Genomic DNA, 27,540 nt, shown 5'->3' with positions numbered 1-27,540 from the left:
TTTTGTGCATCACTGTCCCAGTGTCAAGCACAGATCCTTGTCAACACAGTTGAGTGCTGAGAAGATGTCATTCCACGATTATGAATCCCAGCTTCAGCTAGGTCCTAGCATAATTTAGCAGTCCTTTGTTTATCCATAGCTATCTCCTTTTATAAGTGGTTGTCTCCCCTTCTGACTCCATTCTGAGCAGCCATTCCAAATACTGCTTTACTAAACTCTACTTCATGACCAAGCCCTCGCTCTTAGTCAATGAGTTCACCACCATTTATTTCACAGAACAATGACAGGTTTTCAGGTAGGAATAAATCCAACTTTGGGTTAATTTTATGCGTCTACTTTAAGACTAGGGGGTGACAAGATAGTTGGTAAAACATTTCTTGGTGTGTCAGTGAGGATGTGTCTGGAAGAGATTATAATCCATTTGAATTGGTAGGCAGAGTAAAGAAGATGTTCTCATAAATGCTAGTGGGCATCATTCAATCCATCAAGGGTCTGAATAGAATAAAAGGATGGAGGAAGGACATATTTTCTCTCTCTGCTGGAGCTGAGACATCCATCTTCTGCCCTTGGACATTAGCACCCCTGGTTGTTGGGTCTTCTGACTTGGACTGGAATTTACACCATTAACTCTCCTGGTTCTAGGCGTGGACTAGAACCTATTACCAGCTTTCCTGGATCTCTAGCTTGCAGATGGGACTTCAGCCCCACAATTGCAGGAGCCAATCCCTAATCATAAATCACATTTTATCTATCTATATATTTCCTATGGGTCCTGTTTCACAGAAGAATTCTGACTAATAAAACTTCCCTGTACTCAATCCCAAAGTCATGGAGTATCTAAAATATTTGGGAATGGGGCGCCTGGGTGGCTCAGTCCATTGAGTGTACGACTTTGGCTCAGGTCATGATCTCTCGGTCAGTGAGTTCTAGCCCTACGTCGGGCTCTGTGCTGACAGCTCAGAGCCTGGAGCCTGCTTTGGATTCTGTCTCCCTCTCTCTTTGTCCCTCCGCTGCTCACGCTCTGCTCTCTCTGTGTCTTAAAAATGAATAAACGTTTAAAATTTTAAAAAATATACATTTGGGAAGTGGAAGGAGGCACCGATTACATCAAGGGTGTCTTTCCTTAGGTGTATCTTAACCATGCCTAGAGTTATTACATTATTGTTCAAAATCTTTGCTGCCCCTCCTTGCAAGAGGATCATACTTTCCTGCCCAGTTGAATTCAGGCTTGGATCTGTGACTTGCAATAACCTTCCTTTGAGAGAGAGAGCCATCCTTTTCTGTTTAAGAGTCAGATTCTAGTCTGCCATTTCTTTTCCCTCTGCCATGAGACTTAGAATATCTCATATAAGACTGTTCCATCAGTCTGGGTTCTGGAGTGCAGACATGGACACCTAGCATGAGTAGGAAAGACACCCTGCTTGTTGTCACTGAGAATTTTCAGGTTGTTTGATTCTATAGCATAACCTAGCTCATACCTTCAGAGATGCCTTCTGAGCACTATTTGGGCAATACTTTTTAAATGAATGTATGCTTGTTTATCTTGTTTTGTTTTATTTTTTAAGTTTATTTATTTTGAGAGAGAGAGCAGGGTAGGGGCAGAGACAGAGGGAGAGAGAGAATCCCAAGAAGGCTCTATGCTGTCAGCATGGAGCCCAAACTGGGGTTCAATACCACAAACTGTAAGATCCTGACTTGAGACAAAGTCAAAAGACCAACCCATTCAACCGACTGAGCCACCCAGGCACACCTATCTTGTTTTGTTTTAAATAATGAAGGAAAATAATTTTCCCATCAACATGTTCCCCAACATAATCATAACAGGCAGCTTTAGGTCCTTTAAACTTAAAATACAAAATACAAATAAAAGCTTAACTGCAAAATTTTAATAAAGATAATTAAATTAACAGGACATCTTTCTGCAGTGTGATGTGCAGATACTCATGATACTACCACTGTTCATAAAGCCTTACAAAGACAGTGAATACACTCTGACTGAAGGCACTTCTCAGCTTGAATCTAAAAACCACGACAAGGAACACACAATATACACAGAAATGATCCAGGAGTGGTTGTCACAGTTTTTTCATAAAAAGTAGATTTTATTGGGGCGCCTGGGTGGCGCAGTCGGTTAAGCGTCCGACTTCAGCCAGGTCACGATCTCGCGGTCTGTGAGTTCGAACCCCGCGTCAGGCTCTGGGCTGATGGCTCAGAGCCTGGAGCCTGTTTCCGATTCTGTGTCTCCCTCTCTCTCTGCCCCTCCCCCGTTCATCCTCTGTCTCTCTCTGTCCCAAAAATAAATAAACGTTGAAAAAAAATTAAAAAAAAAGTAGATTTTACTGTTTCCCCTGATTCTAATACATGCAGGTTTCTTTTACATTTTCATATCTCTGCTATCCAGAAGTGCCTTACAATTGTTGGTCAGGTGTCACTGGTGAGTAGTCACCACATCATGGATATCAACAGCATGGAAGAAAATCCCAGAGACAACAGTGGAGCATACTTAAGAGTACTTGAGAGATGCCATATTACCAATACGCTTGGTAAGAGTAGCCAGGAAAATACCATGGGAAAACATGGGCACAGACAACATTGAGTGGGAAAATGATTCAGAAAAACAGAATTCTGAAGGTGAAGAGTCTAGCAATGCCTTCATCATTTTACTCTCCTTTTTTATGTGAGTATAAGAAAAGAATATATCATTAAAGGGGCGCCTGGGTGACTCAGTCGGTTAAGTGTCCAACTCTTGATTTTGGCTCACGATTGACGAGACAGAGCCCCTTGTTGGGCTCTGCACTGACAGCACAGAGCCTGCTTGTACCTACTGTACCCTGGGGACTGAGTTTGAGCTTAGTGTCTTCTCCCACATGACGTTTGGTGATTTTTGTCAACAGTTCTCCCATTTACTCTTTTTGTTTGTTGTGTTCAAATTTTCCCCAGCTGTTTTCTTCCCCCAACTGGGTCCCAACCAAGACCATGATTTCTGTGACATTATTTACCATATCTCTTCTGCCTTCTTAGTAGGGTGCTATTAGTCTTTCAGAGACAAGGGTGTGATGATAGTTAAGTACTCAGTTGTTGGGGCACCTGAGTGACTCAGTGAAGCATCCAAGTCTTGATTTTGGCTCAGTTCATGATCTCACGGTTCATGGGTTCAAGCCCAAGTCAGGCTCTCTGCTTAGGGATTCTCCCTCTCTCTGCTCCCTCCCCCACTCATACTCTCTCTCTCTCTCTCAAAATAAATTTAAAAAACAAGTAAACATATTTTACTCTTTAAAAGAAAAAGGTAGCAATTGCCTTCTTTTTAAAACAGAACCAACCACATAGTCTTGGTCAAAGGTGCAGTTCAAGAACGCTCTGTGTTAATGGCTGGAAGAGAGTCCCCATCCCCACCACGTGGTTGCCTCGGTGTTTGCCTCCCTCTTGGGTCGTTTCTGTCACGTGTACAAATCTTACCAGACATACAAAGAGAATGGTACTTCCCTGAAAGTCCAGTCTGTTTTGTTCTCTGGCCTGTCCCCAGCTCCTACAACAGTGCTTGAATATCCTGGAACATTTTGTGTGTGCATTATGCTATTATGATTATGCAAATGTTTGGGAAATGAATTAGGAAAACTGCTCTGAGTCACTGTAAAGAGGGGGAAACCTTCAGAAGCAAAGAAACTCACCCACAGCAGTGCCTAAGTTTCTCTTTACAGAAGGCAAGGGATGATGGGGGCGGGGTGAGGGGGAAGGTGTAGGTCAGGTCCAGGCATTTGAACTTAGGGAAAGGAGGGATGGTCAAGGTTGACTGTTTCTAGGCATATGACTTGGGGAGTCAGTTCTGCAGGTCCCTTCCAGGAATGTGAACGTAGGGAGGGACAGGGATGACAGGTCGGGTCCCCGCGCCACTTCTGTGTCCTCTGAGTAGGACTTGGCTCCAGCTAAGAACCCAGAATGCTCCCAATCTGAGATCCCAGGAAGATGATTGACCTTCATGTGAATTTCCTTCCATTTGCTCCCGCCCGCTTTCCCTGGGTGGGTAGAATTTCACCTAGCGCCTGCCGCTTCTGAGGACGCTCCTGTGTCAAAAGAACTCTCCCCAGTTCACCTCACATTCCTTCTGAATAAAATTTGTTCTAGGGGATGCTAGAACCTGAAGTTCTTCAGAAGAGGTGGGCCCAGCAGCACTGTGGGAGATGGATAGCGGTACCTTCAAACCTCCAGGGAGGGGAGGCTGTTTCTGAACGGTGAAGGCAAGAATTCTCTGAGGCAGCCTCCCCTCCTGTTTACCTCTACTTTACGGACCTTTTCATCTTGCTTTGTATATCTCCATAACGAAAGGACCAGAAGCCCAGAGAAGCCCAAACTGTCTGGTGCATGGATAGCAAATATTAACCCCTGCAACTGAGAACTGAGGAAATTACCAGATGTTAAATACATGAAGAGGATCTGGTGCCAGCACCACGGTAATGCATCTCACTGGCTCAGAAGGTTGCGTGTTCACATCACTTTAGCTTCAAAGCAAGTGCTATGCTGTCGATTCCAAGCTTTCATCAGGCATTTACAACTTTAGAACCAGTACCTAGAGCGCTGCCTGGCTCATTCAGTAGAGTGAGAGACTCTTGATGTCAGGGTCTTGAGTTCAAGACCCACGTTGGGTTTGGAGTTTACCAAAGAAAGAAAGAGGAAAAAAAAATACCTAGAACATTTTTTTTAAGCTCAGCAAAGGACAGACTTTTAAACTGAAAGGGGAAGTGAGGCTGGTGTAATGAAAGCTTAATCATGATACGTCCACCTCGATCTCTCTTTCTGCTGGGTTTCTCCTTGCTCTCAGGTCATGGCAACTGGTTTGTATCTGAAACCTGATAGTTTCAAATCTCTACTGGAAGGACGATTTTTAATGAATCCTGAATTAAAAGGTGGTAAATGCCAGGGCAATTTCCACTCTCAGAAAGTTCAAGAACAGCATCCTCAACATAATACATTTTGAACCAACCTCACAGTATTTTCTCTTTAACCACAATGTTCAGAAACTTTCGACAGGAAGCTCAAACCTTGAAAACTGTATGTGTGTGTGAGCTTGTGGGGGTTGGGGGAGGGTGGGAGAACTGGAAAACCGACATCTTCTTCAAAATGACACAAAAGCAACCAGAGAGATTGTGCCATGCCTGGCTAGCGACCCAGCAAAACTACTTTTACACCAGAGTGAATTCATTAGGAAAGTCTGCCCTGTTTTAATGTCTTCTCTGAAGCATAGTCCCGATAAGGATAGGGACACAACGACCTATATGTCTGCTCCTGTGGGGGGTTTTCCCTTCCAGGTCATCCTCACCCTTCAGTTTAAGTGCCTGTCCATTGCTGAGTTGTTCCCAAGAAGTCCCTTTGGACTAAAGAAAAAGAGAAAGCCCAAGGTTGGGAGGTAGCAGACAGACGCTTTCGGCATTGATTCGGTGGCCAAACAGAAAAGCCACAGCTGTGACCCCGACGTGATTTGAACACGCAACCTTCTGATCTGGAGTCAGACGCGCTACCGTTGCGCCACGAGGTCGTGAGAGCTGCCTGGGTTTTTGTCCTTTAGGACAACATGCATTTCAGCAGTTGTCAGGTGCAGCGTCCGGTATTTTTTTTTTTTTTTACACTGCTTTTATTTTGACTTGGGACTGGCTATGAGCTCTCTGTCCCTTTTACAACGGGGATATTCAAAGCAAAATGTAAATGTAAATGAAGCAAAGGAGGAGCTGAGGGTTGGGAGGATACTCGTAATTCAGGAAAGCCACCTCCCCAGGGCTTTTAGGGAGCGTTGCCTGTGGAAATGCCAATCGCAGCTGCCAGGGAAGGCAAGAGTGGAGCCAGGGGCGCGGGTCTCTTCTCTCCAAGTCCTTCAGCAGGCGGAGCAACAGGAGGATTTGCGCTCCGGTCACACCTAAGGAGCGAGACTACTTCCGTTTCTCAAAGAGGGCACTTAGAAGTTTCTTTTTCTCTTTTGCTAAAAAAAAAAAAAAAAAAAAAAAAAAAAAAAAAAAAAAAAGCCCACATATTCATTGTAGAAGTCTTATTAGATACGGGGGCGGGGGGAACACTACAATAAGTAGGTTGAGCACTGCTGACACAAAAGACCCAGGGGTCGAGGAGGGGAGAGTGATGCTTTGCGGTTGGGATGTGGGGCGTGACCACGGGTAATACGTTTCCGTAGCAGCGCAGCGTTCATTGATTGCGCTGAGTGAATGGAGAGGAGCCGGCATCAGGGAGATTGTGGACGCAGGAGGCATGTGACAGCCGGGTGTCCCCGACTTGGGCATCATAAAGGCTCTCTGAGTGAAATACCAAGACTGATCTCGCCATATCCTTGCCGGTGTAACTGGAAACCTTCCACTTCTGCGTTTTAGGACGCCCAGACCAGAATGATGATTTTGAGCTGGGAACAAACAGTAGTTTAGGTACTTCCTCATTCGTGGGTCACAGACAGCCTGTCAGACTAGCTCTGTTGGGGACATTTTATTTTTTTAATTTTTTTTATTTTTTTACATCCCAGTTAGTTAGCATATAGTGCAACGATGATTTTAGGAGTAGATTCCTTAATGCCCCTTACCCATTTAGCCCATCCTCCCTCCCACAACCCCTCCAGTAACCCTCTGTTTGTTCTCCATATTTAAGAGTCTTTTATGCTTTGTCCCCCTCCTGTTTTTATATTATTTTTTCTTCCTTTCCCTTAGGTTCATCTGTTCTGTGTCTCAAAGTCCTCATATGAATGAAGTCATATGATTTTGTCTTTCTCTGGCTAATTTTGCTTAGCGTAATACCCTCTAGTTCCATCCATGTAGTTGCAAATGGCAAGATTTCATTCTTTTTGATTGCCGAGTAATACTCCATTGTGTATGTGTGTGTGTATATATATATATATATATATATATATATATATATATATATATCACATCTTCTTTATCCAGTCATCCATCAATGGACATTTGGGCTCTTTCCATACTTTGGCTATTGTTGATAGTGCTGCTATAAACACTGGGGTGCATGTGCCCCTTGGAAACAGCATACCTGTATCCCTTGGATAAATACCTAGTAGTGCAATTGCTGGGTCGTAGGGTAGTTCTAGATTTTTAATTTTTTGAGGAACCTCCATACTGTTCTCCAGAGTGACTGCACCAGTTTGCATTCCCACCAGCAGTGCAAAAGAGATCCTCTCTCCCCGCGTCCTCACCAACATCTGTTGTTGCCTGAGTTGTTCATGTTAGCCATTCTGACAGGTGTGAGGTGGTATCTCATTGTAGTCTTGATTTGTATTTCCCCTGATGATGAGTGACATGGAACATTTTTTCATGTGTCGGTTGGCCATCTGGATGTCTTCTTTGGAGAAGTGTCTATTCATGTCTTTTGCCCATTTCTTCACTGGATTATTTGTTTTTTGGGGTGTTAAGTTTGATAAGTTCTTTATAGATTTGGGATACTAACCCTTTATCTGCTATGTCATTTGCAAATATCTTCTCCCATTCTGTCTGTTGCTTTTAGTTTTGCTGATGGTTTCCTTCACTGTGCAGAAGGTTTTTATTTTGATGAGGTCCCAGTAGTTCATCTTTGCTTTTGTTTCCCTTGCCTCTGGTGACTTATTGAGTAAGAATTTGCTGCGGCCAAGATCAAAGAAATTTTACCTGCTTTCTCCTCGAGGATTTTGATGGCTTCCTGTCTTACATTTAGGTCTTTCATCCATTTTGAGTTTATTTTTGTGTATGGTGTAAGAAAGTGGTCCAGGTTCATTCTTCTGCATGTCGCTGTCCAGTTTTCCCAGCACCACTTGCTGAAGAGACTGTCTTTATTCCACTGGATATTCTTTCCTGCTTTGTCAAAGATTAGTTTGCCATATGTTTGTGGGTCCATTTCTGGTTCTCTATTCTGTTCCATTGATCTGAGTGTCTGTTTTTGTGCCATGTTGGGGACATTTTAAACTGAAGACTTGAGGTCTCTGGTTCTAGGCTGCCTTTCTACATGGGCCTTACTTTTTACCACATACCCAGACCCCCTGGAGGAAATTTAGAAGGTCCTATGCCATTTATAAGAGAGTACACACAGTAAAGCTTCCATTGTACGTGCTGTAGTGAATTTGCTGCAGCGACAGAATAACCAGACTTCACTCTGCCAGCATTTCTCAGAGCTTGGACCGAGTCACTAAAATTTGCAACAAGAAGAAAAGTATCTTTTTGTTGTTTCAAAAATGGGTTTAATTTTTCAAATACAGCAAATTATTCTAGTTTTAAATTGAAGATAGGGACTTATGAGATGTAAAGCATCTATAGATATATGTCCCTTCAATGAGAGTCCATTTTATTACTTTTTTAATGTTTATTTTTGAGAGAGAGAGTGTGAGTCGGGGAGGCACAGAGAGAGAGGGAGACACCGAATCTGAAGCAGGCTCCAGGCTCTGAGCTGCCAGCACAGAGCCCTAAGTGGGGCTGGGGCAAACGAACCGTGAGACTGTGACCTGAGCAGAAGTCAAATGCTTAACTGAGCCACTCAGTTAAGGCGCCCCTAATGAGAGTCCACTTTAGAACAGTCAGGGTGCCTGGGTGGCTCTGTCAGTAGAGCATGTGACTCTACTGGGCTTGTAAGTTCAAGCCCCACCTGGGATGTAGAGATTACTTTAAAATAAAATCTTTAAAAATAATTTGAAGTAACAACAGTAAACTAAGTACAGCCAGGACAAGGACTTGATCATTTCTATGTCTGAAATGAGGAATTCTCCCACAGCTCCAAACTGGGTGTGTGGATTTCTATTCCCCCAAGGAGACCTCTAACACCAAATGCCCTCGCAGGATGTCAAATAGATCTCAGTGAAAAGATAAATGAAAGAATTAAGATAATTGTAACATATAACATTTAAGGGGAATGCTTGCTATAAGCCTCCTGCCCCTTCTAAGTATATTGTTAATCTTCTTACATACTCTCTGTCGTGGACATTGTTATTATGAGTCCCACTTCTCTGGAGAGGAAATGGAGAAACAGAAGATAAGCAAATTGCCCAAAGTGATTCATCTAAGGAAGCGGCAAGAACAGTTCCAGCTTTTCCATCATTGCCCAGTTAGAAGAGTCTAGGGTGAACAAGTTCCCCTCACAACTTGGATGGGTCATTTATCCTGGGTCACTCTTGGGAGTGAAAACTCCAAACCCCTCCATTACATCCATGGGGATTGTCTCTAAGAGGAGGCCTTGTTTTATTTCTATTTTTTTTAAGTTTATTCATTTATTTTGAGAGAGTGTGTGTGAGTAGGAGAGGGGCAGAGAGGGAGAGAGAGAGAATCCCAAGAGGCTCCATGGGCTCTATCTCACCAATCTTGAGACCATGACCTCAGCTGAAAGCAAAAGTCAGAGGCTATACCGACTGAGCTACCCAGGTGCCCCAAGGAGTCCTTGTTTTAGAATGGAGTTATTCGGGACTCCTGGGTGGCTCAGTCTGTTGAGCAGCTGACTTCAGCTCTAGTCATGATCTCATGGGTTCGAGCCCGGAGTCCAGCCTGGTGTTGAGCCCTGGGTTGGGCTTTGTGCTGACAGCTCAGAGCCTGTAGCCTGGTTCAGATTCTGTGTCTCCCTCTCTCTCTGCCCCTCCCCTACTCACACTCTGTCTCTCTCTCTCTCAAAAATAAACAAACATTAAAAAAATAGAGTGGAGGTATTTGTTCAAGTAGTATGGCAGAACAGGTGGTTCACTCTTTTTTTTTTTTTCCTGCATATGTATTGATTTTTTTAAAGCTTTATTTTATTTTAAGTAGGCTCCACACCCAGCGTGGAGGCCAAGGCAGGGCTTGAACTCGGGAACCTGAGATCAAGATCTGAGCTGAGATCAAGAGTCGGAGGCTAGGGGCGCCTGGGTGGCTCAGTCGGTTAAGCATCTGACTTCAGCTCAGGTCGTGATCTCACGGTTCTCATGGGTTTGAGCCCCATATCAGGCTCTGTGCTGACAGATCAGAGCTGGAGCCTGTTCCAGATTCTGTCTCCCTCTCTCTCTGCCCCTCCCCTGCTCGTGCTCTGTCTCTCTCTGTCTCTCAGAAATAAATGTGAAAAAATAAAAAAGAGTTGGAGGCTAGGCGCCCGCTGCACATGTACTATTTTTTATTGACATATAACACTGCATTCGTTTCAGATAAACAATAGAATGATTTGATATATGTATATATTGTGAAATGGTCCACTCTTTTATAGATGTAAATTTTCATCAATTTCCCACACAGCGCTCAGTGCCAGTTCGGCCCAATGATCTGTAATGAGCTCTTAAGTGTAACTGTCAGGAACAATCCTGAGACTTCCCACGACGAAAAGCACAGAGCTTTGAGGTCAAGACGTGGTTCTCACCTCATGGTTCGTCTTCCTTCATGGTCGCTCGGTTCTGAAAATGTATCAGTAGTGTCTGCACGGGAACGCACTTGCAGCTGATCCTGTCATGGGGAATACAAGTATCTCTGGAATAAACTGCACCCCACCCCCGCCCCGTTCATAACCTGAAAATCATTGCTTGTGCCCCTAGGCCCTCCACCCGAGGGAGGGGTCATCACGGCGCTCCCCTCCGGCCTTTCTCTGTGGCCTTCCAGGCTCCGGATGTCTGCAGTGCCTGATCCCCCACGCGTGCCAGGTGGCGGGCATGGGGGGGAAGGGAAAAGGAGGGGACGCAGGTGCCACCGATCGCTCCCTCCATCGTGCGGGTGAGCTGCCCACCCCCCCCCCCCCCCGACAGCCCCTGCTCTCCAATTCACGCGCTCCAGCCGCTCCAGAGCCTCTCCAGAAGCCAAGTGCTCTGCCCCGGGCTCTCCCCTCGCAGATGCGACCTCGGATCAGACCCTGGGACCCTACGTGGCACCCACTGAGTTCAAGCCAATCACCTCAGTGAAAGGGAAGGGGATTTCCTTCGGGGAATTTAGCGGCAGAGTATCAAGGACCACCCGTCCAGCATTGGGTCCCTGCGCCACTGGTGGGGGTTCAGATCCCATCAAGGAAAGCCCACCCCGGGAAGGTGGGAGTTACAGAACCAGACGCAAGGTCAGGGTCATCCCCGACTCCGGTTGCTTGGGACCAGCAGTCCAACTTGGAGGTAAACACCGTTTGAGGCTCAGTTATACTCCGCAGACACCGTCCATGGTCCGCAAGCACCCTAAAGAAAACCTGAAATGAACCTTGGAGAGAAGGTTCAAGGACGCACGAAACCGTTTAGATGCAAAAAAAAAAAAAAAAAAAAAAAAAAAAAAAAAAAAGAAGGGGTCCACACGATCCGCCTGCAGGACTCTACCCAGCCTTCCTCCCCACGCCCCCACGCTTTCCGGCTGGAGGCGCCAAGAGTGGAGCGAGGCTGGGACGAGCAGGGGGTTGGGCCGGACGCCGCTGGGGGTGAGGCCAGAGCCTGGCCCCGGGCGCGCTTCCACCTGCGGAGCGCAGGCTTCTGCTCTGGGGAGGCGGGGAGGCCTGGGCGCAGGGAAGGGGAGGGTAAGAGAGAAGTTAGCTGCCCACCTCTGCCTGGGCGAGAGTGATACGGCCCTGAACACGGGTGTTCGCCACATCGAAGTGACTGGGAACCCCCTTCCCACTTTGCGCATCGACTTCCCTTCTCAACCCAGACGCTGGCGGCCAGAAGTCTAGGAGGTAGAGGCCGCTCCCAAGGCGTAGCGGCCTACCGATCTCCCTTTCCCCAGAGGCGGGGCGGAGAAGGGAGCAGACGGTCACCTGTGGGCCCCCATCGCCCATTGTTGAGGATGGAGGCCCCCACGTCGCCTCCGCACCTGGCTCGTCTTGAAAAAATAATTTTTTAAAGCTTATTTGTTTGTAATATCTACACCCATCGTAGGGTTCTAACGACCCGGGAGATCAAGAGTAGCACACTCCTCCGACTGAGCCAGCCAGGCTTCCTCGGGCTTGAAATCTTGAAGGGTCCACTAGAGACAGTGCACGAAAACCGCCAGGACCAAGGAAGGTGAAGGCCAGTGCACTGGCTGGCGGAGGCAGGATGGAGGCGCCCCTCCAGTCTCCCCAGGGCGCAAAGGTGCCCGCATTGCCTTCCGGGCGGGGAAGGTGGGGAGGAGGAGCGCCGGTATTAGGCCTGGAAAGATGGAGAATTCCGGTGGAGCGCGGGAGAGTCCGAAAGGGCAAATCGGCCCTCTAGTCTTGTTATTCTTCGGGCAGAGGATGACTTCTCTGCGGGAGTCAGGTGGGGATGGTGACTAGCACCAAGTCCCATTGTGACGTGCCCGGAGCCTCAGCTGAAGATTGGCGGGGTGTGTGGGGGCGGGGGGGGGGGGGGGGTGGTGGTGGTGGTGGTGGTGGAGGGGTGAGGATAAAAGCCCCGGTCGCCAGGACCTGTACTGGACACAGTCTTGGCGCCCAGTGGAGGCCCTCCAGCTTTTGTCCTCCTGCTGGTCCCTTCCTTCCTGGAGCCCTTTAAAGCTGACTCTACAGAGGTGACCGTTCTGACCCGCTGCTCCTCTCCTGAGTCTCAGGCATAGACTCAGGTTCCCACTTCTCACCGTATCTACTTCTTCTACCCTTGAGGAAGCCAAAGAAAAAGTAGGGAGGGGCGCCTGGGTGGCTCAGTCGGTTGCACTTACGTTGTCCGACTTCGGCTCAGGTCATGATCTCAGTGTTGGTGGGTTCGAAACCAGCCTCTGGCTCTGTGCTGACAGCTCAGAGCCTGGAGCCTGCTTTGGATTCTGTGTCTCCCTCTCTCTCTGTATCCCTCCCCATGCCCCCCCCCCCAACTCTGTCTCTCAAAAAGTAAAATAAAAAAAAAAACATTAAAAAGAAAGAAAATAAAAAGTAAGGAAACACCAGGCTGAGCCCCATTGGCTTCAGAAGGAAATACCCAACTTCCAATCCTGTTGGAGAGCACATCACCGGAACAAAGGACATTGTGAGACAATGACCCCAGTGTTATGGGAAATCTCAGATAGCTTGGAAAACTCTGGCCGACAAGGGAAATTGAAGTGACTGTACGAAAGCGTTGTCAGCAGTAAGATCTGCTTGCAGAACACACGAGTGAAAATGAGCGTCAGAAGGAACAGATGCCAGGTATTCCTCACAGCAAGGCTTTTGCAGCTTTTGAAAAAAGATGCAGACCTCTTCCCAATCCAGAGAACAGAGGGGTCAGGTGGGCAGGGGCTGGGCAGACCTTGAGGAGACTGAATCCTGACAAGTCCTTACCGCATGTGGCACAAACCAGAGATGAAAATGTAGGTAGAACCTTTGAACAACAATAAAAATCAGATCCCTAATGAGCACTGTGGTCAGAGGTTCTGGGTCTGCAAAAGGAGGAGAAAGAAAAAGAAAGGGAATGCTAAACACTTGGGCTCGTGCCCATCCTGGGAAGTGTCAGGGCCCTTGTGGGTGACGTGACAATCACATTTCAGGATAAAATGAGATTAGTTCACCAGGTCCCTGTAATCTTAAATACAGTCATCCCCCACCCACCGCCACCACACACACCCCTGCCCCAGACAGTCTGTCAATTCCAATCACCAGCATGCTGTGGTCAGCAAACTTAGCTTAGGTAAGTCCACTCTGCCCACATGCTGAAAGTGGCAGGGACAGATTCTTCAGGAAAATTACCATTTAATTCTGTTTACATCACTTCTTTAGATTCCTGTTATGGACTACATGTTTGTGTCTTCTAAAAATTCATTTGTTGAAACCCTAATCCCCAATGCGATGGTATTTAGGAGGAGGGGTCTTTGGGAGGTAATTAAATCATGAGGGTGTAGCCCTCTGGACAGGATTAGCGCCCTTATAAGACACACAAGAAGGAGGCTCTCTGCTACATGAGGATATAATGAGAAGGCAGCCATCTGCAAACCAGGAAGAGAGCCCTTACCAAGAGGTGAATCTGCAGGCACCTGATCTTGAACTTCCAGTCTCCAGAACTATGAGAAACAAATTTCTGTTGTTTAAATTTCCCAGTCTGTGGTTATCTGTTAGAACTACTCAAACTAAGACAGTCCCTTCTGTTTTTTATTATATTGCAATCTTCCTAAGACTGTGTATTTCTCCATTTTAACACACATTCACACCTTCCTCCCCATTTGCCTTTCATTGATCCCTTCATCATTTAATTTGGCATTTTGTACCATTTTTTCTTGCTTTTCAGTTCTTTGTGTTTTCTACAGCAGTGAATTATGAATTCTCTTCATAATGTGCTATATTTTTGTTGATGCCCGTTTTTAATTTTTCAACTGCCTTTTATTTTATTTTTAATTTTTTTAACATTTATTTTTGAGAGACAGAGACAGAGCATGAGCATGGGAGGGGCAGAGAGAGGAGGAAACACAGAATCGAAGCAGGCTCCAGGCTCTGAGCCGTCAGCACAGAGCCCGATATGGGGCTTGAATTCACAAACCGCGATATCATGACCTGAGCCGAAGTCGGACATTTAACCACTGAGCCACCCAGGTGCCCCTCAACCGCCTTTTATAAAGTTTCATTTATTTTTATTTTCCCTCATCTCTCATTTTGTCTTCATGATTTATGGTATAAACTTTATTTCTAATCTTTGTGCCATTATTATTATTATTATTATTATTATTATTATTTAGAGAAAGGGTGCCAGTGAGCAAGGGGCAGAAAAAAATCCCACAAGGAGCAGAGAAGGAGAGAGAGAAGTGGGGCTCACCTGAAGCGGGGCTCGTGTTTTTTACCTGAAGCAGGGCTCGAACTCACCCAAGGTGGGGCTCAAACTCACCAAGAGATCATGAGATCATGACCTGAGCCAAAGTTAGATGCTTAATGACAGCCACGCAGGCTCCCTAAGCTTTGTGCCTTTTGAAATTAACTTCTCATTTATTGTTTTCTGTGTTCTATTGTTTCTTTTAACCTGCTCTCTCCTCTGTTGCAATCCTCCTGTTCTATTTCTCTTTACTTGCATATATATCAGATCCTCCAGGATTTCTTTGTTCACTCTTCAACTCCTCTCACTTCACTACTGGTGGCTAACTTTGCACCAGGTGTATCCTCTCTGTGCTACCCCCTTGTGCCTCCTTGCCATTAGAACTTTGCTTCTCTCCCACTCTGTGATTTAAAAAAAATTTTTTAATGTTTATTTATTTTTGACAGAGAGAGAGAGACAGAGCATGAGTGGGGGGGAGGGGCAGAAAGAGGGAGACACAGAATCCGAAGCAGGCTCCAGGCTCTGAGCTCTCAGCACAGAGAGGAACGCAGGGCTCGAACTTACAGACCGCGAGATCATGACCTGAGCTGAGGTCTGACACTCACCGACTGAGCCACCCAGGAGCCCCTCCCACTCTGTGATTTTTAAAGCCCCTTTTCTTATACTAGAAATGCACTTGGGGCCTTATTCACCTTTGGTGCACTGAGATGCCATGCTGACATGCTCCTTGTACTTCTAATGTATTGAGCATAGTGACTTCTTCAATTGCTGTCTCTGTGGTTTTTTCATTTATTGTTTTGCTCATTTTCCTCTCTGATCTCACAATAATTTAACACCTATTGAACATCTTGAATGAGACAGCCACGGTTTGAGTTCAGAAACAGAGCTTTAATTTAAGGAGCTCAATTTTTATAGTGGAAGAAGCAGGAAAATAAGCTGACAACTGATTGATGCTATCATGATGTACTTGCCAATAAGAAAAGAATCAGAAGGAATCTTGTTTGATAAGTGAAGGTAATGAACCCTATCCCCCAGCACCATGTTGAATGAGACAATTATCACAATAGCCTTTGTTAACTTGTAAGGAGCTCTCTGTTACAGGGTGGTTCTCCCTGGTATATCTGTGGTGAAAGGAAGCGTCTCTCAAGGTCACCAAAACTGCAATGGCCTCAACTTTTTGTCTAACAGTTGCCCTATCCCCTCTGGAAACCAAATCCCAATGTCACCCCCAGAAATGCAAATCCTTTTAGAACAAATCTTAATGGGTATGATGACTCCTACTCCCACACCCCCACACACTGCTGGTGACAACTTATCGAACTTGTCAGGACTTAAGGAGAAATTTTCTGGCAACACAAGAACATGCCATTCAAAGGCTCCTCAGAGAGCACTGGGTTTTTTGTTTGTTTGTTTGTTTTTTGTTTTTGTTCTCAGAGGAGGAAGGAAAGAAAAGGTATTCCAAATGAATTAAACTATAAGGAGACAAATGTCAAGAAAATGGATCTCTGCCCCAGGGAGGAGTCCATTTTCTTTTCCCTTTTTTTCATTTTTTTTTTATTTTTGAGAGAGCACACGGGACAGCACAGAGCCCGATGCAGAACTCAAACTCACCAACCATGAGATCGTGACCTGAGCCGAAATCGAGAGTCAAATGCTTAACTAACTGAGCCCAGGTACCCTGAGGAGTCCATTTTCTTGATGGACCTAGGAAAATAGTAAATTACAGCCCTCTTGCCCAAGGTGCAGATCCTGGCATTGAGCCTCTAGTCCAGGAGGTTTACATGATGCTCCAGGGACAGCAGGATCCTGGGGTTCACCCCTTCCTTGTCCCTGTTTTCTTCTGAAGATCAATGGCTAAGGGTTAGAAATCATGGGTCTTGGGGAAATCTGTGCGTGGTGACCCCAGGTTTTATTTCTCATTGTTTTCACATAACCACAAATCCTATGTATGTATGTATGTATTTCCACAAATCCTTCTGTTTTTCATACTTGGGCTCTTTCTTGAATAGGGAAGAAAATTGTGCAATCCCATGTGTACAAAGGCAGGAAGCTCCCCTGCCAGTGCTGCTCCAAGTACACCCCTACTTTAGAGAAGGAAGAGAGATTAAGGGAATTGAAGCATCTTACCCAAGTCAGAATTTCTTAACCAGTAATGGTTATCGTGGCCTTCCCAGAAAAGAAACAAAACAAAACAAAACAAAACAAAAACAACCAAGATGGTGGTGAGACATCATTATGCATGGAAAAGAAGTGGCAGAAAGAAGGGCTGGAGTTGTGTAACCCTAGGTCTTGCTTTTTTCTGTCTTCAGAGCCCAGCCCAGAGCTGGGACACATAAAGCTATGCTTGCATCAAACCGACATGGAGCCCAAGCCTGGACACCAGCTTTTCTGGTAACTAGGAATTCTGTGAGAGTCCCAGCTTATCTCCCATCCAACACAGTTGGGAGGAAAGGTCTTCATACGCCCCTGTAAATTCCCACAACAATTTTAAGGCGACAAAGTAAGAAAGCCAGGACGCTCTTTTCTCCTTACTTCCCATTTCTGGCTCCCTTCCAGCCTCCTCCCTCCTATGATGGGAAGCCCAGGCTGAGCCCTACCACCACCACCACCCCGTCCCCCACCCACCTACCTCCCTACCTCATTCCCCGCTTTCTACGACGGAATACCCGGACTTTGCCCTCCAGGGACTTTGCCCTTCCCCCTATGGCACACTTGCAGCTCCAGCCCCGCACCAGCGACCTGCTTCCCATGAATCTTTGCTCCACGCTCCCGCGAGGGCGCGTGCTCCCTACCCAGCAGTCCTCGCGCGGCCCCGTACAGCGGACACCCAGGACTCCAAGATGGCGTCGCCCGGTGAGTACCTGTACCCGGTTGAGGTTACAAGATTGAGGGCAGGATCCGGGGTCCGGGGTGCGGGGCTCAGAGCCGCACTGGGAGGGGAGGGGGCTGCGGAGCCGCCTGCCCTTCATTCAGGGCCTTCTCTGCGGCCTCACCGGAGGCGCACCGGACCCTTTGCTCAGGGTCCTGCACCATTCGACCCTTCTCCCCTCGCTCAGCCGCGCCGCCCGCCTGCCCAAGGGCCCATGTCTCTCGGCTGCAGCGGGGAGGGTGAGGGCAGCCGGGCGACGCGTTTGCAAATTTGGGAATGCACCACCTCCGGCTCCCACCCCACCCCCTCGCAGAAGTATCGCTATAGTTGTCCCCGCCGTCACCCAGGCGCTTTGCATTTGAATCCTACGCGCAGTTTCTGCCCTTCTTCCCAAAGCTGAAGCTCAAATTAAGCTCCCGGAGGAGCTAACACCCAGGATGGTGCGTGACGCCACGTAAGGTTGGACGCATGCATATATGTTGAATGTGCGTTGAGTAGGCTTAGAGAGGTGAAGTGGCTTGTTCAAGGTCACAACTAGTGAGAGGGCTGAGCTAGGATGCAAACCTAGGTGTCTGGGGCCTCGTGGTAAGCTGAGCTTTAATTGCAAGTGTGGCCTTATGATCTGCAAGCTTTTCAGTGACGTGTGTATAAATCTACACTCATCGTACTGACTCACTTTTTTTTTTTTTGGGGGGGGGTGGAAACCATTTTTTAACCCTAGATCCTCACAGTAGCCTTGTCAGTAAGTCTCTGTCTGGAAGGTTGATCCCATTGTATTAAAGATATGTTTATTTAGAGAGCGCACGTGAACGGGGGAGGAGAAGAAAGAGAGGGAGAGAGAGAATCCCAAGCAGGATCTGTGCTGACAGCACAGAGCTGGTCTTGGGGCTCCATCCACAAACAGCGATCATGACCTGAGCTGAAATCAAGAATTCCCCGCTCAGCTGACCGAGCCACCCAGGTGCCCCAATTTTAAAGGTGAAAATAATGGTCAGAGATGTGGTGTGGCCTGCCTGAAACAGAGTTGATGAACCCATGTGTGTCTTACCCAGTTTCTATATTCTTAATATCAGCATGGAGAAATGAAGAGGGGATCAGATGAGAATGATGCTGTTTTTCCCATCTGTAGAAACAGGCATGAGAATATCAACAGTGGTTGTGTTGTTTAAAACAGGATGACGTGTGAAAAGGAAGCATTGAGACTTGGCATCTTGTTTAAGTAGAGTGGAGTGATGAGCACTGTGGACTAAGGACTAAACAACTTAGTACATGTAAGGTCCTTGAAACACTGCCTGGCCCAGTGCTAGTCATCTCAGCTTTCACTCTGTGACCACTGAACGGGGTCATGTCACTTCTGGTCCATCCAACAACATGACAGGTGAAGGAATTGAAGCCCAAGTCTCCTAAGTACTGATGATCATTTAGATGGTGTCTGTCACCAGAGCATAAAGCCACTAGTTTATTAACAAAGTGATGAAAATATGAATTAACAGCATAGATGAAATTGGGTCAGCAAACTGGCCAATGGGCTAGATTTCCTGTGGTCTGTTTTTGTATGGTCTGTGGACTAAGAATGATGTCGTGTGTGTGTGTGTGTAGTTTATTTATTTGTTTTTTGAGAGTGAGGGAGAGAGAGAATCCCAAGCAGGCTCTGCACTGTCAGCACAGAGCCCAATGTGGGTTTCGAACTCAAGAACCGTGAGATCATGACCAGAGCCAAAATCAAGAGTTGGACACTTAACCGACTGAGTCACCCAGGTGCCCCAAGAATGGTTTATAAAAACAAAACAAAACAAAACAAAACATCCAGCAACTGTGTTACAGAGGCTCTATCTGGCTTAAAATTTTTACTCTCTGGCCAACCCCTGGAGCTGGATTTAGCATTCAGAAGATACTTAGCATTTTCATGCCTCTTCATGCAGGTGGACAGTATGCTTCTTTGAAGTCATAAAGTCAGGCCAGGTAGCCACCTACCCTCCCAAAAACATGTACCCCTTTGTCAACCTTCACTGTAAGTCTGCCATGACCACAAACTGTGTGTGGTGTTGTTTCCACCTTCACATAGCCCATAGGCAGAAAGATAATTTCCATTTACTTAGTATCTAGGGGCACCTGGGTGGCTCAGTCTGTTAAAGCATCCGACCCTTGATTATGGCTCAGGTCATGATCTCACAGTTGGAGCCTTGCGTTGGGCTCTGCACTGACAGGACAGAGCCTGCTTAGAATTCTTTCTCTCTACCCCTCTCATTCTCTCTCTCAAAAATAAATGAACATTAAAAAAAATCTATTTACATAGTACCTAGAGCCAAGTACCAAGGTGAATGCTATTCTTTTTTTTTTTCAATATATGAAGTTTATTGTCAAATTGGTTTCCATACAAACCCAGTGCTCATCCCAAAAGGTGCCCTCCTCAATACCCATCACCCACCCTCCCCTCCCTCCCACCCCCCATCAACCCTCAGTTTGTTCTCAGTTTTTAAGAGTTTCTTATGGTGAATGCTATTCTTAACCTTATCTTACAAAGGACGAAACTGAGGCACAGAGGGCAGTAACTGGTCCAAGGGCACACAGAAGTGAAGAGCCACTAAACCCAGAATACTTGACCCCTGAGTCTACTCTGTTCGTTACTGCACCACTGGTAGAGTGCAGAGGGATGTGCGGCACTGCAGAAGTGTTGGGGGAGGGTTCCAGTATGACTGCTTAAAGACTGAGGTCTTTGTCTTCCATTAAGAGAAATTCTTGGAAAAAGTATAGATGCATCTCTGATGAATCTGTTCATCTCCTGGAGTTTTGTGATGGTGCTGTGTTTGGCTTTCCTTAAGCCTAATGTGATTCCCACCCCCCCCACCCCCATGCTTATAAATGTTTAGTTTTTGTTAAGGAAACACTCTATATGTCTAAATATATAGAAAAATAAATTTTTAATTGTTGGCCTTTTCTCCTGTGATGTGCCAAGGCACCATGCCAGCCCCTGAATGTGGTCACGATGTGAGTATGTTTTCATAGTTAAAATACGGTGTTTCTTGGGGTGCCTGGGTGGCTCAGTCCGTTAAATATCTGACCCTTGGTTTTGGCTTAGGTCATGATCTCATGGTTCCTGAGATTGAGCCCTTTATCGGGCTCTGTACTGACACTTGGAATTCTCTCTCCCTCTGTCTCTGCTGCTCTCCAGCATGCGCTCGCTCTCTCTCAAAAAAAAAACAAAAACAAAACCAAACAAAAAAACAAGCTTTTTTTTTTGTTTTTTTCAATTTTTTAATGTTTATTTATTTTTAAGAGAGAGAACGTGAGTGGGGAAGGGGCAGAGAGAGAGGGAGACACAGAATCTGAAGCAGGCTCCAGGCTCTGAGCTGTCAGCACAGAGCCCGACACGGGGCTCGAATTCAACCGAGAAATCATGACCTGAGCCAAAGTTGGACATTTAACTGACTGAGGCACCCAGGTGCCCCAACAAAAAACTTTAATGGAAAAAGTGTTTCTTTTGCACATCTCCCCCAACGTGGTCCTATTATTAAAATCATGTATATTTTTAATGTATTTTTTATAATTTTATTTTTAAATAAAATTTTTTTTTCTTGAGGGAGACCATGGGGAGGGGCAGAGGGGGAGGAAGGGAGAGAATCCCAAGCAGGCTCCATGTTCAGTGCAGCACTCCACACGGGGCTCAGTCCCATGATGGTGAGAACATGATCTAAGCCGAAACCAAGAGTTGGACACTTAACCAACCAGCTGAGCCATCCAGGCACCCCTTAAAAGCATTTTTAAACTTTATTATGGAAGATTTCAAATACAAAGGAAACAATAATGTAATGAATGCTTTATACTCATTACCTAGTGTCAACAGTTAGCAACATTCTGCCATTCTAGTTCCATCTATACCTTTCTCACGCACTCCCCACCATGTATTCATATTTAAAGCCAGTTGGGTTTAGAATGACATGTTTGTATTCCTCACTGCACGCAAGAAGGCTTTGAGACTGTCGCAAAGGTATGGAGTATGTTAAGAAGAAATGTGGTGTAGTTATCCTTGAACTAAATAAAGCCTCCTGATCCAAGTGAAGACAGAAATGGCATGTAAGATGTGTACTATTAAACTTACCTAGGAATAGCTTGGACAGGGTGACAGAGAAAGGTAATCATTCTCGAATGACATTATTGTTTGCTGTTGGGTTAACATCATAGACACTAAACTCTCCAGCAGAGATTTGGTTCATTTGAGGCTGTCTCATATTTCAAAAATACTGCCAAACTAATCAGTTCTCTGCACAGAACTAAAGGGTGTGATTAATCCCTGAAGTTCTTTATGCTTAAAATGTACTAAAGTTTGGGATGCCTGAGTTGATCATTCGGTTCAGTCTGACTTCAGCTCAGGTCGTGATCTCATGGTTTGTGGTTTGAGCCCCACATCAGGCTCTATGCTGTCAGCGTGGAGCCTGCGTTGGATCCTCTGTCCCCCATCTCTCCTGCCCCTCCTCCCTATTTCTCAAAAGTAAGCATTAAAAAAAAAAACAAACCCAAAAATGTATTAAAGTTTGGTTTGTATGCCATTTCTTTCTCTACCTTTGTCTTTTGTTTGTTTCACCTTAGTGTAGATCTTTTTTTTTTTTAATTTTTTTGGAATGTTTATTTTTGAAGGAAAGAGAGACAGAGTCCACAGGGGAGGGGCAGAGAGAGGGAGACACAGAATCTGAAACGGGCTCCAGGTTCTGAGCTGTCAGTTCAGAGCCTGACGTGGGGCTCAAACTCACAAACTGCGAGATCATGACCTGAGCCCAAGTTGGTCATTTAACCAACTGAGCCACCCAGGCACCCCTAGTGTAGATCTTAATGACATTTCAACAATAATATTAACAGTTGACAGTTCTGAGTACTGTTTGAAATGCCTTTTTTTTTTTTTTTTAAGAGAGAGAGAGGGTGCAAGTAAGGGGCAGAGAGAGAGAAAGTAAGACTCACCTGAAGTGGGGCATGAGCTCACCCAATGTGGGACTTGAACTCACGAACTGTGAGATCATGACCTGAGCTGAAGTCAGATGCTTAATTGACTGAGCAACCCAGGCACCCCAAATGCTTTTACATAGATTCTCATTCAGTGCTTGGAATAGCCATTTAATAGACAAGGAAACTGGAGCTCGGAGGTTATATGGGAGGGTAGTGCTAGTGCTTGAGATAAGGAGGGGGGAAGGAGGCCTTTTAGGACATAGCATTTAAGTTGAGATAGCCATGTGGTGGCTTGGGAGCACTACACATACCAAAGCCCTCAGGTGAATAAGCAGAAAGGGGTCTGACTGAAGTATCGTGAATGGATGAAATGGTTGTCTGGCGATAGAATGTTGGCTTCTGAGAGCAAGGCTCTTGTCTGCAGTCAGTGCTGTACCCACAGTGCATAGCATGCTGCCTGACATACAGTAGGTGCTCCATATTTGTTGGATGAGTCTAGATGGAAGGTTGGGGCCAGTTTGTTTGGGACAGGCAGTCTAAACCATGACCCTAAAGCTATGTATGCAAGTCATAGGCTTGTGCCTCCACTTGTCACCTGTGGCTTATTGACAAACACTCAATCTGGTCCATCTGGACCAAATGTCTGCTTTTCCAGATGATCTATAGCAAGTTAGAAGCTGCCATTAAGCCTTGTATTTCTGTTTATGACCCAACAATCCTTGCCCTTGTTAAATGTTGGGAGATATTGAGATCTGTGGGGTTCCCCTTAGTGGACTCCTGAAGGAACTTTAGTCTTTCCTTGGATTCCCAAAATGGAGAAGAAACCTTTGAGTGATTTAACCTGGCTCCTCCTCTGGTCGGTCATCTTTAAGAAAGGACAGTAGTCTTTGACTCCTTACCCTGAAGAGGATACCTGCTCAGCAGCTTTTTATTTTTTATTTATTTATTTATTTATTTATTTATTTTTTCAACATTTATTTATTTTTGGGACAGAGAGAGACAGAGCATGAACGGGGGAGGGGCAGAGAGAGAGGGAGACACAGAATCGGAAACAGGCTCCAGGCTCTGAGCCATCAGCCCAGAGCCCGACGCGGGGCTCGAACTCCCGGACCGCGAGATCGTGACCTGGCTGAAGTCGGACGCTTAACCGACTGCGCCACCCAGGCGCCCCCTCAGCAGCTTTTTAAAGTTGATCTCTATGGGGAGGATGGAAAGGGAGACCATTCCCTTATTTAAAAAAAATTTTTTTTTAATGTTTATTTATTCTTTGAGAAAGAGAGAGAGCATGAGTAGGGGAGGGACAGAGAGAGGGAGACACAGAATCAGAGGCAGGCTCCAGGCTCTGAGCTGTCAGCACAGAGCCTGACGCGGAGCTCAAACTCATGAAACGAGATCATGACCTGAGCCGAAGTCGGACTCTTAACCGACTGAGCCACCCAGGCGCCCCGGACCATTGCCTTCTTATGAGCATCTGAACATTCCCGGTTCTCCCCCACTGTGGTCTTCCCCCATCCCCCTCCTATTTTACTCTTAAGCTGAGATGAGTACAGTATGGCCTCAACCAGGAGCCCTTCCTCATCTCTGTCCCCAGACTCTCATTGGAATATTTTCTGGGGCCCAGTGGATGATTTGGAGTGGTTTGTACTAAGTCATTTGACATCTGTGGTCCCAGGTTGGTTGCTTGAAATAGAAATCGGATTGTCTTGATGACCTGAGGTTGAGCACTGCCTCCGCTCCCTGCATGCCGTGTGACCTTGGCCAATTGACCCAATTTCTCTGAACCAGTCTCCCCTACCCCTTATAAAATAAAGGCATCAGCCACCTGCTGTGAAGATTCAGTGAGCTGATACATGTAAATATTAGTTTTGCAACAGTTTTTTGGTCCTCCACTTTACTTTCTTCCTCATGGCCCTTAGGTTGTTTTTACATAGTTACTGTTCTTCAGAATCTTGTTCATTAATACAGCTGTCGCTTTATACAGACTCTGACTTAAAATGAATATGGTATAATATATTTACTCATAATATTACCTGTGTGCAACCTCTCTGTAGTGATCTTATTGAATGGTTGAAATAAGTGACATAGAAGGATGCTGTTTGTCTCACTGGAGATTTTTCAGTGTGTCTTTCTACTCTTCCTTTTTAGTACCAGTGAAAGAGAAGAAGCTCATGGATGTGAAGCTAGGAGAGCTGCCAGGCTGGATACTGATGCGAGATTTCACCCCTAGAGGCATTGCTGGCGCATTTCAAAGAGGTCAGAGCCTATGGACATGTGTAAACAAAAGCAAATGCCCAGGTCTCTTTTTGCCCTGAGCTCAGCCTGATACGTTATGGAGAGGAGGACAGAGATGAGTGGTTAGCCCCTGGATCTCCGTGACTGGTCCTATCAGAGTCTGGCTCTAAGAGATTTCAGCCAAGAAAATGTTTTCTGCTGCTTGGAATCAGTACCACTGCCTTTGTCTTACATATGTCTGTGAGCATTTTTACATCGTAAGATTTTCCTTAAAGAGGAAATTGAGTTTGAAGCATGGTAGCCATCAGTCTGTAATGTAATGCTCGTATCTCTGCCAGGCAACAAACTTCCAGGACGAATGTTTGAAATCATCTATGCTTCTGGGCTGTGCATGATCAGAATCAGTCCTGTGGAACCAGTGTCCTCATTCCAAGCATTAGACACCCACATCACCCCACGGGGACCTGTGTGGTCTCCAGCTTCCTGGGTGTGTGTGTGGTGGGGGTGGGGTGGGGAAACCTTCCTTCCATTTTTCTTTCCAGTTCTGGCCACCCTGTAAGCTGGCTCTTGTGTGCCATGTTTCCTTCTGCCCTGAGGCCTTTCCTGAACCCAGATTAGAATACTCTGCCTTTTCCCCATACTTAGTTTACGACAGTCCCTGACTCCTCAGCCTGAGTGAATGTGGCCTGTTCATGCCCACAGCTCCCTGTACTGCTCCTTCACAGCTTCCCTCACAGTTGTAAACTAGGGCCTTCTAGGATGACTTCATTCTTTTTTGTCAACTAACCCATGAGCCCAGAGGGCAGAAACTTTCCTCACTGGTGGGGGTACCCAGGAAAAAGATGATCGCACAAAGCCTTCCTCTTCCCTGATAGGCTGACCCAGCTGGCCACAGCTAAGTGGCCCTTACTGGGGTTGGATTTTGGGTCAGAATTAGGGTAAGAAGATCGCATAGGGCTGGAGGTGAGGGTGAGGTAGGATCAAAGGCTAACAGGCTGAGCCAGAGAGCACAGGGGCAGAATCAAGGTGGGCCTGCCTAGTGGGGTCTTGTCCTGGGCTCCTGGGGCAAAACCCATGGGGCACTTGTGCTCTTCCCTTTATCAGCCGGTGAACTTAGGGGGTGAGTGGCTTCAAGAGCCACAGCAGGACTGGATCCCTGAATTTAAGCCAGCCTCCACTTTGCAGTGTGTGCCTTGTTCACAGCAAAGCAAAAAGTGCCCTCCTCTCCTGTTTGCAGGTTACTACCGGTATTACAACAAGTATGTCAATGTGAAGAAAGGGAGCGTTGCTGGAATTTCTATGGTGCTGGCAGCTTATGTGCTTTTCAACTATTGTCGGTGTTACAAGGAACTCAGTGAGTGTCTCTCAGATTGCCTTCCCTTCAGTGGGGTTTCTCTCATCAGGGTGGTATTGGTTTGCGGTCAGGTTTACAAGTACATCATTCTACTGACAATTGAAAGATTGGGAGGGACTTGTTAGAATATAGAATGTAGGATGTTATTTTAAGTGAGAAAGTTGTGGCAAAGAAAATACAGGAAAAAGTGACATGAAGCTGGGATAAAAGTAACACTTGGGAAGCGTTCTCTAAGGTACCGCAGGGCTCCGCGGAGCTTCATCTTCCCAGCAGCCAGCGCGAAGAGAGAAACAGGTTGAGTGGTACAATCCAGGGTCTGTTCAGTGCTCTGGAAGAGGGTGGCTTTTCCTGGTTCTAAGACCAGAGAGGATCTCCTGTGGTGGGAGATGCCCAAACAGCTCCAGTGGCAGCCACGGACTGGGTTTCATGGGCGGTTTCTTACAGCGTCTGGCCCCTTGCCAGTCTGTGAAATCCAGGTGATGCTAGCTCTGAAGGCCAGAATCTTGGGGACTTTTGAGTGCGTGTTCCTTTTGGGAAGGAAGAGGCTGGCCAGGCAGCAGATTAGCTCGAGGTGCCTTTGTACCTCCAGGTCTGTGGATTCTGCCCAGATGCTGGCAGGCAGGTTCTGGATTGTCTCCCGAAAGGAGTTCTCAGGACGCTTTTATGTGAATTTAGCCGCAAGCCCTCCTGTCGTCTTGTGCTTTCACTATACCTTACCTGAAACTTACCACCTTGCCTTTCTAACTTCAGAACATGAGCGGCTACGCAAGTACCACTGAAGAGGGCCCAGTGTGGAGGCACATTCGGCATTCCTGACCGTGACCTTTGAATCCTTTCATATCCTAATTCAGAATTAATGTCCAATAAAAGATGACTGATACTCAGACTGCTTCCCTGGTCGAGCCATTTCCCTGCCCTCTAAGAGCTCTAAGAGCTGGGGTTCTTGTGGAATGCCCAGCGCTTTGAATCCACGGGGGGCTTCCTACCACTGCTTTGGGGTCTCATCCCAGCTTACCGTAGGTGGGGGTGTCATCTAGTTAAGCCTGTCAAGTGCCCAGAGGGGTTTCCCTGCTCTTTGCCTTGAATGTTGCATACTTCTGGCCTCTTGTTGGCTGATGGTTTTACATCTACGGGACTGGGGAACTGGTGCCCGGAGTTCTTAAGAATGCCTTCCCCTCCCCAACCTTTCTGCATTTCTCAGGCCACAGAACCTGTAGGAAGTTCAGTGGAATGACTCAGGGGAGCGAGGGAAAACACAGGCCCTGACAGAAGCTCACAGCTGCCCATTTCCAGCACCTTCATCCTTACCCTTCATCAAAGGTCTTCAGTAGGGGTGCCTGGGTGGGTCAGTTGGTTAAGCATCTGACTTCAGCTCAGGTTATAACCTCACAGTTTGTGAGTTCAAGGCCTGCATCAGGCGCTCTGCTGTCAGCACAGAGCTTGTTTCAGATCCTCTGTCTCCCCCCTCTACTCCCCTCAAAAATAATAAACATTTAAAAAAAAAAAAAAAAGGTCTTCGGTAAAGTGATA

The 27,540-nt window shown here is 46.4% G+C and overlaps 1 protein-coding gene and 1 non-coding gene across 2 annotated transcripts; one reads left to right on the top strand and one right to left on the bottom strand.

Moving 5' to 3' along the window:
* Positions 1–5,458: 5,458 nt before the first annotated feature.
* Positions 5,459–5,530, bottom strand: TRNAW-CCA (transfer RNA tryptophan (anticodon CCA)). Its single transcript has one exon. It is a non-coding gene; the product is annotated as a tRNA-Trp (tRNA).
* An 11,895-nt stretch (positions 5,531–17,425) lies between these two features.
* Positions 17,426–26,894, top strand: ATP5MF (ATP synthase membrane subunit f). The gene is made up of 4 exons (XM_047089358.1): positions 17,426–17,470; positions 24,570–24,677; positions 25,894–26,010; positions 26,761–26,894. The coding sequence occupies exons 1-4, from the start codon at positions 17,458–17,460 to the stop codon at positions 26,787–26,789; spliced, it is 267 nt and encodes an 88-aa protein (XP_046945314.1). The 5' UTR covers positions 17,426–17,457; the 3' UTR covers positions 26,790–26,894.
* The last annotated feature ends 646 nt before the right edge of the window (positions 26,895–27,540 follow it).

The sequence above is a fragment of the Lynx rufus genome, unplaced genomic scaffold (assembly GCF_022079265.1).
Source record: "Lynx rufus isolate CCGP_SWC_20201006 ecotype Redwood Valley unplaced genomic scaffold, mLynRuf1.p SCAF_27, whole genome shotgun sequence".
NCBI classification, from domain to species: Eukaryota; Metazoa; Chordata; class Mammalia; order Carnivora; family Felidae; genus Lynx; species Lynx rufus.
The sequence above is the reverse complement of the archived record's forward strand: the minus strand, read 5'-3'. Positions and strand labels throughout refer to the sequence as shown.